Here is a 14,354-nt window from a genome sequence, read left to right as displayed (position 1 = left end):
GTCCGTCACCATGCATCCCACGGTGGCGGGTCCCTGGCCTACCCACTCTTCCAACTGTCTCCTTATGGTGGCAGCGATGTTCTCTGCTGTGTGGGACACGTCGAGCACCTTGGCGTGAAGCAAGGCCTTGCAGTAGCCAGCCCGGCGGTCTCCCATCCTTCCCTGGCTAGCTGTGCTAGGCACCTCCCCCCGGCCTCCACCCAGAACCGCCTCAGGTTCCCACCAGTGAGCAGTAAGCGAGAGGTACGCTTGCTGCACACTTGGGCAGGTCCAGATGTCTGATGTGAAGTGCACAGTTCTCCCGGCAACCCGGGACAGCTGTGCCTTCACATGATCCCTGGCAGCCCTGTAAAACGAGGGCACCACCGATCTGCTCAACGTCGTGCGAGCAGGGACGGCGTACCAGGGAAAGAAATCGTGGAGCAGCCCTGAGAAGCCGAAGTCTTCTACTATGGAAAACGGTCTCCCATCCACCGCTACCATGTTGACGATGTGGCACGTGATGCGCCGGCTCGCCCTCCGGATCCCCTCTCTGGGCACACTAGGGCCCTGCATACCAAGCATCTCCGGGAGAGAGGCTTGGCGTCCCTTCCCTGCAGGTACCCTTGGGGGGAGAGCACCAGAGGAGCCTGCCTCCTTCTGGCTAGCTGGCGGCCGTGCGGCGCCACTTGGACTCTCCTCCCGAAGAAGCACCGCCTGGTGGTGCCTCTTCATATGGTACCTCATCCCAGACGAGGAGAGATGCAGCACATCTCTGCCACGGCTGATGAGCTGCCTACAATGCAGGCACTGGGCTGCTCGGGATCCTCCGTTGTCTGGAAGTGCTTCCAGATTTCGGAGTGACAGGATGGCCCACGCTTCAAAGGAGAAGCGCTTTCGGGCCCACCCTGAGGCACCTCCTGTGAGGTGCTCTGGCTGGACACACCGTGTCCCACTCTTGGCCGGGCAGATGGGGATGGACGAGGCTGAAGGGGCAGAGATGTGGGCTCTTCCACCACAGTCTCTGCCTCTTCCTCCTGCATCCTCCCCTCCTGTACAGCCGCGAGAGGCCTGCTGCTGGCCTCAGAGGAAACTGGGGTGGACCGCCCCAGGGGGGGTCTCACGGGCAGTTCCTCCAACATCCTCCGGGTTCCTGGGGTGATCGTGAGGGATGGAAAAGTCACATGCCCCACGTCCATCCCAGGAAACACCACATGCTGCCCCTCCTCCAGCAGCTGGCTCGCAACCACTGGAGGAGGAGCCTCAGCAGCAGGCCCCTGCCCAGTGCCAGCCCCTGCCTCACGCACCCGGGTTGGGGGTGGTCCTCCAGCAGCTGCCTCAGGAAAGAGAGTCTTGCGAACCCTCTTCCTGTCACCAGAAGCCAGGCTGGTGAATGGCAGCAGCGCAGGGGAGGGCCTCCTCCGCTCAGATGGGGGGGCTGCTGCAGCAGTCCCCCTCCCCCTCCCCTCCTCCCATCTAGATTTCTCCTTAGCCTTTCCCCCAGGGCCCCTCTCTTCTTTCCTCTCTGCCATGCTTTCCCCTCCCAAAATCTACCCTAACTAATCAGAAAACCTTGGGAAAACAAATGTCAACTTTGTTTTCGAGACCTAACTTACCTGCTCTAAATCTGTGCTTCTAGTGGCTCTGTGACTTGAACAATCAAGTGCCCTTTTAAGCAACCCTATTTATGTCGGGGAACCTGAGCCTGCCAAACAGCTGAATTCCTCCGGAATTGAGCTGGCCCTAAACCCCAGTAGGTGACAGACAGCCTTAGACACTCACACACTAGTATGCCCGGGCCAGCCTGGCACCACCACGAGTGCCAGAGATGGGCAGTGGAACCCTAGTTATGGGGGCACTAATGGGAAGCCTATTGATAGCTATTCCAAATTTATATATATATATATATATAGAATTCAAACCTAACGCTCACTCACTAATGCTTTTCCTGCTGAGTCCCTATTTAGTTTTTTAAAAAAAACTAGGCTTGGTTTCCCTAACGATTACGTTGAGGGCAATTAGCCACTGAATACCTACCAACTGGTCTACCTACCTAAGACACTATTTAGCGTGAACAATGTATCTGTGGTGTGTCGGTGTGGGGTGTGGATGTGGTGGTCTGAAGATGAGCCTCCCCCCTCCCAAGCTAGCAAGAACCCACCCCTAAGCCCACCCAAATATGAACCCGGACTCGCTCACCACCACCACTCCTGCAGTCCAGCGATGTTCAGGCGGTCTTGCAGCTGGTCCTCCTCTCCTCCGCGATGCTGTCAAGAAAGTTGGAATGTTAACAGAGTCAATAACACACGCCGCACACACAACCCCCAAAAGTCAAGGCCCCAATCTACAAGTCAAGTCAAGGCACCCCTCCCAAAGGCTAGGGCCAACCAGTGGTAAAACACAACACATCCACCCTGCAGAGTGGGCCTGTGTGCAGGCCCGAAGCTGGCACACTCATTTTTAGGCCTGGGAAACAGTAGATCAAGCCCACCCCACACTCAAGCATAACAAAGGAAACATCAAAGAAAGCAAGCACAGCAATCAATATTGAACCCCCCAACCCCCAAACAGTGTCCTCTTGCCCAACTATAAAATGTCCCCCCTAGCCCAAGCCATAAAGACCAAACTAAAGCATATGCTAGCAGATTGCCACAGCAGCAGCAATAAGTTCAAAAAACAATTTTTTTAACAACCCTACCAGTCCTCCTCTCCAGATGTCCAGCAGCAAAGTTGATCCTCCACACGCAGAGGTCTCCAGGCCGATGTCCTCCAAGTGCAGTCCAGTCCAGAAGAGGTCCACGAACGGTCAGCAACCTGTTTGTGGAGCATAACTGTGAGTGCCAGGCCAGCTAGCAGAGAGGGTGACCAAAGCCAGAGCAGCAGGCTTGTGTGTGGGCCAGAGGCTGGCACACTTGTTCAAGAGCCTGGTGGGAAATCTTTGGGAGAAGGGTGCCAGACACAGCAAAGCAACCCCACATCCAATACAATTTGTGGAGCATAACTGTGAGTGCCAGGCCAGCTAGCAGAGAGGGTGACCAAAGCCAGAGCAGCAGGCCTGTGTGTGGGCCAGAGGCTGGCACACTTGTTCGAGAGCCTGGTGGGAAACCTTTGGGAGAAGGGTGCCAGACTCAGCAAAGCAACCCCACATCCAATCCAATTTGTGGAGCATAACTGTGAGTGCCAGGCCAGCTAGCAGAGAGGGTGACCAAAGCCAGAGCAGAAGGCCTGTGTGTGGGCCAGAGGCTGGCACACTTGTTCGAGAGCCTGGTGGGAAACCTTTGGGAGAAGGGTGCCAGACACAGCAAAGCAACCCCACATCCAATCCAATTTGTAGAGCATGACTGTGAGTGCCAGGCCAGCTAGCAGAGAGGGTGACCAAAGCCAGAGCAGCAGGCCTGTGTGTGGGCCAGAGGCTGGCACACTTGTTCGAGAGCCTGGTGGGAAACCTTTGGGAGAAGGGTGCCAGACACAGCAAAGCAACCCCACATCCAATCCAATTTGTGGAGCATAACTGTGAGTGCCAGGCCAGCTAGCAGAGAGGGTGACCAAAGCCAGAGCAGCAGGCCTGTGTGTGGGCCAGAGGCTGGCACACTTGTTCAGGAGGGGCCAGACACAGCAAAGCAAACCCTCACCAATCCAGTTTGTGAAGCATAATTGTGAGAGCCAGCCAGAAGAAAGGCACCAAAGCCACCCAGCAGAGCTTCTGGCCTGTGTAGGCCCAAAGCTGGCACACTCATTTTAAATTCCTGTGAAACAGTAGATCAAGCCCACCCCACACTCAAGCATGAGAAAGTAAACATTAAAGAAGGCAAGCACAACAACCAATGCTGACCCCCCCCAAACATTGTCTTCTCAACCTGTCCCCCCAGGCCATGCCAAGACTTAACTGAAACACCTTTTTGCAGAGGCAGGCCACAGCAGCACATTGCCCAGCATCAAAAAACTTACGAAAATTTAAAAAAGGCCTACCAGGTGTCCTCTCAGGATGTCCAGCACAGTTGATCCTCCAGGCAGATGTCCTCCAGGTGCAGTCTCTCTTCTCCTCTCTCGGTCAGCAGCAGCAACAGAAGTGTTCCAGACCAGTCTTGCTCCAAATTTAAATCCCCTGCTGCAGCCTCAGCCAAAGATTTAAATCTGTTGGCTGGCATAAGAATGCAGCAGTAGGATTGGTGACTCCTAAAGTCCCCCCTCCCCTGCCTTTCCCCACCCACACTCCAACAGTCACCCTCCTCCTGCTCCCCCTCCCCTACCTGTTAATTTTGGCGGGAATCTCTGCTTCCACTGCTTTGCAAATGCAAAATGCAATGCTAGCAATGCTAGCAATGCACCTTGCATTTGCAAGGCAAAGCACAGGATTCCCTTCCCTCCTTTGCAAGAGGGGTGGGGGGTGACAGAAGGAGTGAGTGATTCACTCCTTCTCCCCCCTCCCCTCTTCTAAGAGCCTGCAGGATGCCTTAGCTTCCAGCAGGATTTTGCTAGACGCTTGCAAAGGCAAGCGCCTAGCAAAAACAAAATGGCGATTCTTGAAACCCGAAACAACCCGAAATGTTTCGGGTTTTTTTCTTTCGGATAACCTGAAACGTTTCGGGTTTCCTGAAACGTTTCGGATAACCCGAAAGAAACGTTTCTTTCGGGTTTCAGAAACCCGAAACGCACATCCCTACTTGTAACACTTCCATTATTGATATCTCAGCACTAAGCTTCTCTTTCAACTTCTCTGGTACCTTTGGTAAGTCAATCCTGTCAAAGTAGTCTCTTACCTTTTCATGATCCACTATTTTTTTCTGATATAACTTGGCATAATATTTGTAGAATGCTCTCTCAATCAATCCTTGATCATATAATTCCTTTTCCTCTTCTGTAATCTTACTTATTACTCTTTTCTCTCTCTTTTTCTTTTATTGCCACGCCAAATATCTCCCTGGTTTATTAGCTCCTTCAAATGATCTTTGCTTCATTTTCTTCAACTCCCACTCCAGTTCTTTATTTTCCATGGCTCTAATCTGATCTTGCAGTAACTTTATTTCATACAGCAATTTCTTTTTACCTGGTCTTTCAATTGCTGTTCAACTTGAATAATTTTTTCCTGTATCTCTTTTAATTTCGCCTCTTTTTTCCTCCTCTCTCTGCCATTTAAGTCCATCAAAACACCTCTAATTACGGCTTTATATGTGTCCCAGACCATGTGCGTTGGCACCTCTTTATCCACATTAGACTGAATAAAAAACTTCGTTTCTTTTCTCAACACCTCAACATATTCTGGGTCACTCAAGAGATCCTCATTAATTCTCCATCTCCGTTTCTTGTGTTTCATTCCAAATCTCCCCATCACTAGATTATGATCCGAGCTAACTTTTGGTAATATATCAGTCTCTTTTGTAAACACTACCAATTCTTTAGACGCCCAGATCATATCCTCGAAAAAGATTGGTGACTAGATGAAAAAAAAGTATACTGCTTCAATTTAGGATTATATTTTCTCCAAACATCTTCTAAATTTTCTTGTTCCTGAATTTCAAAAAAAGATTTCGGTAGTTTCCCCGTCCTTACTTTACTTGTTGATAGACTTTTATCCATTTGCAAATCTATCACTCCGTTAAAGTCTCCAGCTATAATTACCTGGTCATAAGACCACTGCTCCATTTGTTCTCGTAAATCCTTGAAAAATATATCTTTGGAGCCATTTGGTGCATATAGTCAAAGTACCATAGTTTTCTTTGCATTACATAAACATTCCACAGCCAGGTATCTTCCATTTTTATCAGACACAATTAATTTAGGTTGTAGTTCTTCTTTTATATATATAACAATTCCCCTCTTTTTTTGCTTTGTTGCCGAAACAAATTGTTTTCCTAACTTTTTGTTAATCAGATATTTAGCATCTTGATCCCTAATATGAGTTTCTTGTAGACAGATCAAATTACTTCTTTGTTTAGCTAACCAATGTAACACAGCTTTACGTTTAGAGGGTGAATTAAGTCCATTAACATTCCATGAAATTAATTTGTACTCCATAGTTATAATCTGGATGAGCTAGGAAAGTCTTTTCCATTTTCCATCAGAAAGACATCCATTGCATATTTCGATTTGATCACTTGTCTCCCTGATTGAAATTCAAAAGTCACTCCTTCCAGTAGCTCCCATCTATATCTAATTTCCGCTGCCCTTAGCTTTTGTGTTAAGTCTCTGTACTTTTTCCGAACCTGGAGTACTTTACGTGGTACTTCTTTCATAATTTGAATCTGTGTCCCGGCTACCTCCAGTGGAGTTTCAAAATGTCTTCTAATAATTTCCTCCTTCATTCTCCTTGTGGTCAATTGGACAATAATATCTCTTGGTAAGTTCTTTTGTTCCGCATATTTTGAATTGACTCTATACGCGATATCCAAATGGGTCATCATTTCCTCCTCTGTTTGCCCCCAAAATTTTGCCAATATTTCAGCTACTTGTTTAAGGGCAGATCCATCCATTTTTTCCAGAACTGCCCTCATGCGAATCTGTCTGTCCATTGCTTTGCATTCCATCATCACTATTCTTTCGCCCATACCCATAGTCTCATTCTGTATAGCCTCTGTTTTTTTCTCCCCATCCCGCACCAACTGCTGCGTTTCTTGCATCTTTTGTTGGGTATTCTGTAAATCTGTTTTTGTTGCCTCCATCTCCTTTTTAACTTCCATAATTTCCGATTTGATTGCTTCTTTCATTTCCGTCATTAAATTTTGCTGTAATTTTTGTATCGTCTCCCGAATCTCTTTATTTCCATCTGTTATTTTCTTATCCAAATTTTCAATGGCAGCCTGCCAGTCCTTTTCTTTTTTGGAGGCCATCGGACTTGCCTTAGGTCCCCACGAATCAGCTCTCTTTCTTAGCTCCGTCTTCTTTTTAATTCAAATCTCTATTTTTATATATCAAAATTTTTTGACATTTGCCCTCAGTTAAAATGGCAATTGAGGCTTCCCTTGCCCTTAAAATGTCGGGCGATGTTTTTCTATAGTAATACAGTCACACCGATGATCTTCCCTTACTTTCAGTGGTGAATCCTCTACTTCCGTTTCCTTTCCCTTAGTTTCAATGGCGGGTACTTCACTTCCTCTTCCAGCTTTGTTTTTCTTCTGGGTCCTCCTGCTCTTCCTGACCTCCCTCGCCGCTCTTTCTCTCTATCTCCTCTCTGTCTATTGTTCTCCACTTCCTGTCTCGCAGCATGCCTTCCAGTTCCCACAATCCGCCCATCACGTCGCTATCTCCCCAACCACAGATATGCAAAACAATATTCTTCTTAGCTCTTTTTAACTTTTTCTCGTTCTCAGAACTCCAATTAAATTACTCAGTCTTTTAATATACTTTTTCAGCTTGGTAACTCAGTCTTTAGTTCTTTTAAAATTTAAGTCTTTATTCAGTAAAACGGTCCGTTGGGGGAGATAGTAATCTTAACTTAATACAGACTTCTTGGGATGTACTCACTGCTTCAGACGTCCAAATCTGTTCAAATCCGTTCCCGAGGCTCAGGGAACAAAGAGCCTATGTCAATTTAATGACTCCCGAAGCTGCTGCAGAGATTTTGGCCGCCCTTCTCCGAGGAGGATCTCAAGGCTTGGGGGAGAAGCCCTTAATTCAAAGCCTCCCACCCGCCGAGACCCTTCACTCTCAGGGCTAAAAGCGTTCTTGCCGGATTTCTGACTAAAACCTGGGGGCTGTGGGCGATCTGAAGGCCCCACCAGCCCAAAAAACAGCACCTCGGATGATCCAGAGCTCCGAATCACATCGGTCTCTCCATTACCCCAAACCGGAAGTCGCTTCCTCATAGTTCTCTTTCTGGTCTATCTTGTCCACTCATTACTGCTTGCTCCCACTCTCCTTGAGTTTCAGCATAAAACGGGAAGCCATTTGGGTTATCTAGAAAATCACAGACACAGTGGTTAGTATGTTGGACTAGGATTGGGGAGACCTAGGTTTGAAATCCCCACTTTGCTATGGAAGTTTGCTGTGTGCCTTGGGCCAATCTCACACTCTTAGTGAAACCTACTCATAGGGTTGTTTTCTGTATAAAATGGAGGAGAGGAGAAGAATGTAAATTACTTTGCTCCCCCACTGGGGAGAAACATGGGATATAAATGCAGTTGTTAATAGTAATAATAAACACCTGTGCCATCTCAGTGATTTGATAATGCACTGGAATTGTGGATTGGACACAAGCTGAACTGGATGCATTAGATTGCAAAACAAGGAAAATCATGACAGCGAATCACTCCCTACATCCTCGACTGAAAAAAGAGACAGAAGGACTTCTATTAGCTGCACAAGAACAGTAATTAAGAACGGAACTATATGAAAGCAAGAATTGAAAAAAAACATGAATTACAGCAGGTGCAGATTATGTAACAAAGTGGATGAATAATAATAATAATAACAACAACAACAACAACATTTGCTTTATATACTGCCCTTCAGGACAACTTAACGCCCGCTCAAAGCGGTTTATGAAGTGTGAGAGCTGTGACTGACCTAAGGTCACCCAGCTGGCTTCAAGTGGAGGAGTGGGGAATCAAACCTGGTTCTCCAGATTAGAGTCCTGCCGCTCTTAACCACTACACCAAATGGTTGACCGTCTCGTCAGCAGGTGGAGTAAGATCATACACACTTACTACAAAAAGCACCATAATGTAGCTGCAATGTTACATTGGAATTTATGCAAAAAGTATGAGTTACCGTCGACAAAATATTAGTGGAAGATAAACCTGAGAAAGGTGTTGAAAATGAGAAAATTTAGGTCTCATGGTAGTTCAAAATCCAAACAGATAAGAACACAATACTCTGGATATTACTGTGGTTGAAAGTAAGACGGTCAAATTGAGAGATGGGGCAATCCCAGGAGACAGTTGAATTGAGGAAAAAGATTGAAAAGATAACACAATATCAAGATTTGAAGTTCAACATCTCTGGGAGAAACATACAGTGGTTACTCCAGTAGTGATATTCCAGGAGCGCTAGATGTGATTCCAAAAGGACTAATATCTGGTCGACATAGACAGGATAACAACTGACAATAGCAAACAGCTGCACTATTTGGAACATGCCACATATTAAGGCAATACCTCCCGTTTCTGGGAAAGGTGATTGAGCGGGCGGTGGTGGAACAGCTGCAAGTCTTCCTGGAAGAGACCTCTGTCTTGGACCCATACCAGTCCAGTTTCTGTCCGGGCCATGGGACGGAGACAGTGTTGGTTGCCCTCACGGACAACCTCCATAGGCACCTGGATTGAGACCAGTTGGCGCTGCTGATTTTGTTCGACCTTTCAGCGGCGTTTGACACGGTCAACCATGAGTTGTTGGCCTTCCGTCTTGCCAACGTGGGGATTCAAGGGACGGCCTTGCAGTGGCTTGTCTCTTTTCTCCACGGTCAAGGACAGAGGGTGGTGCTGGGGGAGAGGTTGACCACACGCCAGCCTTTGGTGTGTGATGTCCCTCAGGAGGCGATACTCTCTCCCCTTTCAATCCTTTCAATCTCCTGTTCAATCTTTATATGCGCCTCCCTTGCCCAGCTGGTGCGGAGGGTCGGACTGGGTTGTCATCAATATGTGGATGACACCCAGTTGTATCTGTTGATAAGCGATTGACCTGACTCTGCCCCTGATGCCCTGTTGAGAAATTTGGAGGCCGTGTCTGGATGGGTGGCACAGAGCAGGCTGAAGTTGAATCCCGCGAAGACAGAGGTCCTGTACTTGGGCCGTGGGCTGTTGGAGGTGGGGCTCCATCTCCTGGCCTTTGGGAGGACACCACTTGTGCCCGCACCATCATTTTATTGATGGCGAATTTGGCTTTAAAAATATCTCAAAGTATTTTTATCATGTAATTATATTTCAACTTGAGATATACCTGTGGCAAATAATTTCTGTGGAAGCTGCAATCTTGATTGTATTAAAAAAAAGTAATATCATTTTATATTGCTACTTAAAGGTATAATTCTCCAAACACTTTTCTTTAAGTTATTCTGTGGAGTTCTTGTGGCCTTAATGTAGCCAGCTCCTAGGATTAATGAAATATATTGTAAGAAATTAGTATGTTGATAATTTCATTTTAGTTGATTTTTTTTTTGCTGTCCATAGATCTTACTCCTATTATATTGAGGTGTCCATGGATGAGCTGGACTGGATTCGTGTAATTGATCACTCCAAATATCTCTGTCGTTCATGGCAAAAACTGTATTTTCCAGCCCGGGTCTGCAGGTCAGTGCATAATGGTGATTATGTTGGTGGACTTTTCTTTAATATGGGTTTGAACTATTCTGATTTCAGTGCCTAGATTTACAAGACAATCTTATGCAGAGTTATTCCAGTCTAAACCCATTAAAATCTTTGGGCTTAGATGCAATTCTGCACAGAATTGTACTGAAACACTTAATGTCAAGATACATAGAGCCTTTTATCATTTTTTAATTGAAAAAATCAGTCATGGCCTTTCCTCAAAAGAGTTAGATCTGGCCACGATGATCCATGATCTGCTTATATCCAATTAGATTACTGTAACACACTTTAAATGGAGCTGCCTTTAAAAAAAATATGGAAACTTCAACTTGCCTAAAATGCAGGAGCCAGGGTATTGTCAGGGCAGGGTGTGGGAAACCAGTATAGTAGCACCCCAATGCTGAAGGATGTTTGTAAGTTGTTGTTATATTTGTAAATTCAGTTTTCTTTTAGATGTACATTGTAAGCAGAGTCAAAAATGTTTTTGTTTAGTACATTACTTTTCATAAGTCTTTTGTAATCCCAATTAAGCATGAATATTGGAGTAAGAGATATTGAAAACCCAAAAAGAACTATTTAGGAAGTTGCATTAAAATTCTTGAAAATTTGCCTGTGAGCTGCAATCTATAACAGTTTACTGTTACAGGAATAATGATCATATACATGCTTAGTGTGTAAATGTCTAATTTATAAAGCTCTTTAAATATCACTCTTTTGAAATGATGGAAATTAAACCTTGCCAGAGAACCAAGTAAAATTTTCATCACCATTGTTTTGTTACTGCTGTAGAAGGTATCCCTTTTTAGTCAGCTGCAGTGTGGCATTGTAATATTCAATAAAATATCACTCACCCTTTAGTAGATTTCTGACATTTAACAGAGATTCCTATTGAAGCAATGAGAGTGTGCAAGATGAACTCTGATGTGAAAAACATTGTTATTTCCCCCCTTGGCTACTCTTTGCTTGGGGGGGTCTTTTTGCCATGAGAAGGATGTTTGGGTGAGTGAGTATGCATGTGAGTGCAGGTTTCAAGAACGTATTTACATCTTTTTCTAATTTAGATAGGAAAAAAATAATCAGGTTTGGCCAAGTATGGAGAAGTAAAAGCTCCAGGGGATAAACTCTGAGAGAGATTCAAGAAGTAACAGCATCTTTAGGGAATGCAGTTTTTAGCTCTTTCCTTTGAAGTCCTCCTGAGGTTCAGGATTCAAGGCAACAGTGGCCTCAAAAATAATAAGTTTCTTTTAAAGGGAAAGACCAGTATCTTTTGAAATACTGAATGAAGTTGGTACTTGTAATTTCTTTCTCATGCATTAATGTAAACTAAATTCTAAAGAGACAAGTAGTTCAACACAGTGGAAGATAACATTTGGAACTGCAAGAGTTCTGGGGCACTTGGAGATGCAAAGTAAGTATGATTCCTTGTTTGATTTCTGAGATATTGGACAAGGGATTTGGATAGATTTATTATGTTCTACAGCCCCTACAAGGATAGGATAGTTCCTGCAGGCCGTTTTTCTCCCCTGTTGCAAGCGGCTTGGTAACTAATGTATTTGAGTTATCTAGACTTCATATACCTTTCATGCATCTGTTCTCTTCTGAAGTTGCACTGGGGTCTGAATTGCACAAGTGGTTCTGTGGAAAACTGTTGTAGAATGGTTCCACCTTTATGGTCTTTGGGTTTCCTGCTTGGTGTGCACTGAGGTGTTTCTACAAGGACCTCTTATTCAAAGTATAAAGTATACAAGTACAGCGTACTTTTATAAATATTGCGATTTTTTTGATGCTAAAATAGATGTGAGGAGCTATAATGGAGACAAAGTTTGTATCTTACTGAAATAAGTAAACTAAAAGCAAAGGCGTAGGTGAGAAGACTCCAGAGTGCTCTGCATAGTGTTCTGCTTGTTTGTAGCCATTTCAGCTCCTGTCAGCAGCCTACTGATTGCCCGACCCCCAGATCAGAGGCCTTATTGGAGTGGCACCCCATGAGATTCAAGGAGCTGCTGTTAGCACATGCATAAAGGGCTTTCTGTTCACAGAAAGTGGGAACCCTGGCAGTAGCTGTTTTTTCCCTAGGGATTTTGCCACTACCATCCTCTTTATGTGGGAATTCCTTGACTCCTTGAGGGTTTGGGGATGCTAGGGAATGGTGTGAGATGTGGTACAGGGTCTGCAAGAGCTCATGCAAGGAGGAAGGAAGGGCCGTTTTTAAAAATTACTTCATTTGCTTCTCTTAATTTGTGTACTGGGAATATCAGCTTCATACAAATATCATCACACTGTTATGTCGGAAGTGCTTTTTCCACGGAATGCACACCTAATTTTAGTTACTGTATTAATATTTAAATGTAAGCCAGAAATTTCACAATCAACAAAAACTGATTTAGTCTGCCTTATCAGTCATTCATTACATTACTTTCAATATATTGTAGCCACTATTGCAGTCTGAAATTGGTTCTGAATAGCATTTTGAAAAATCCAGATTAGTTTCTGTTGTTACTTTCTATGCATACTGCATTTCATCGCAGGGACAGAGTAAACTAAACTGTTTGCATAAGTTATATCTGTTTATAGCAGGTAACCTGCTATTAGTGATTGGATTAGGTCTAAAGGTGCCCTTCTGTATGCAGAATTTTACTTTTGTTCGCGGAAGCATTTTGTGCTTTTGCAGAACAGTAGAAGCATCTCATTTCTTTCCACTCACAGTTCTTCGGATCCAGCTCAGTATAATTTTTGTTTGTATTATACTCTGCACTTAACATATTTCTTTTTGCATATAACATGAGCATGTGTTAGAGAAAGGGGAAGGGTATGTTTTTTAGGTTCATAAGTATTTTGCTATGATGTGTGCCAAAATTTTGATTAAGGAGTAAAGAGGACTTGTTCTAGCACTTGTCTCTGACGTGTAGACTGGGTTCTGACAAAGGTAGCTTGACTCTCGAAAGATTATACCCTGGAAATTTTGTTGGTCTTTAAGATGCTACTGGACTTGAATCTTGGGTTTATCAAGGCTCAAATATTCTCTGATACCACTTTGATCAGAAGGTCACACTTCAGAGGATTAGTTGTGCAGCCTTGCAGCTGTTTAAGACTTGTCCTTTTCCTACTGAGTGGCTTGGGAACATCTGAGGCTGCAGCATTGTTAAAGCTAAGAGGATGTGGACTTGATGCTTAGATGGGAGTCCACATGGAAGAGTAAGATATAGGTATATCTTTTTAAAACAAAGGTTTGTCCTTTACTCCTTCTAATACCCTGTTGTTCATGTAGACTTCCCCAGTGCACTAGGTGAATATAGAGGGACAAAGTGTTCAAAATGCAATGAAGATGCTCTTGCTTGTCAAATAAGATTAGCATGTAATCATATTGTAAATAAAAGCTGTGGATGTCTTAATAATCATGGTGTGCTTAATATGTAGTTAAATCCTTGTTGTATGAATAACAGGGTAATTGGAATAAAGCGATTTGAAACAGATGATTGAGTGTGAGTGAATAGATTCTATTCAGTTTTCTGTACGGAGGACAAGCTCTTTGCAGCACCTTTACTTTTGCTAATGATATAAGCTACTTCAGTGCTATGAAAACTGAGAGAGGGCCTGGAGAGATGGACTGGAGCCTCTCAGCCAAGGACTGTGAATTCCCCCTGTAGCCATTAGTGCTTCATATAAGAAATTTGCTGAAAACCATGAATAAAACGTTGGGGAGGTACAAAAATATTACTGTACTATCCCAAGCTTTGTGTTTTGCAAAAGTATTAGCAGAGAGTAACAAAATTCACTGGTAGTTTCAGGTGGGCAGAGCTGTGTTGGTCTACAATAGAACAGCAGAGTCGAGTCCAGTAGCACCTTAAGACCAACAAGATTTTCCAGGGTATAAACTTTCAAGGGTCAGAGCTCTCTTCTTCAGACCTGAATCTGATTGTACATGACTCTCAAAAGCTTATACTTTGAAATTTTTGTTGGTCTTTAGAGTGCTACTGGACTTGAATCTTAAATTCACTGGTGCAGTCTGCAAGTAGAGAACTGCAACAAAATGTTCCAGGTGATAGACCAAGGTTAGAGGAGACTTGGAGGAAAAGCCATTTCTGCTCTAAGCCTGCCACCCCACCCCATTACCAGCCAGTTCCAGCCACTTTC

At 44.6% G+C, this 14,354-nt stretch overlaps 1 protein-coding gene across 4 annotated transcripts in view; it reads left to right on the top strand.

The window, feature by feature from the left end:
* The window catches only part of BTBD9 (BTB domain containing 9), a 372,408-nt gene that overhangs the window by 38,452 nt on the left and 319,602 nt on the right, over window positions 1-14,354 (top strand). For all 4 annotated transcript variants that reach the window (XR_008596899.1, XR_008596900.1, XM_054978182.1 and 1 more), the window contains exon 6: window positions 10,083-10,202. Coding sequence is in view for 2 of the 4 variants with exons in the window: in XM_054978182.1 (XP_054834157.1) it covers window positions 10,083-10,202 (120 nt within the window). In the remaining 2 variants the exon portion in view is untranslated. The remainder of the gene's footprint in view (window positions 1-10,082; window positions 10,203-14,354) is intronic.

The sequence above is a fragment of the Eublepharis macularius genome, chromosome 1, assembly GCF_028583425.1.
Source record: "Eublepharis macularius isolate TG4126 chromosome 1, MPM_Emac_v1.0, whole genome shotgun sequence".
NCBI classification, from domain to species: domain Eukaryota; kingdom Metazoa; phylum Chordata; class Lepidosauria; order Squamata; family Eublepharidae; genus Eublepharis; species Eublepharis macularius.
Note: the sequence above shows the minus strand (reverse complement) of the source record. Positions and strands in the feature narration are given on the sequence as shown.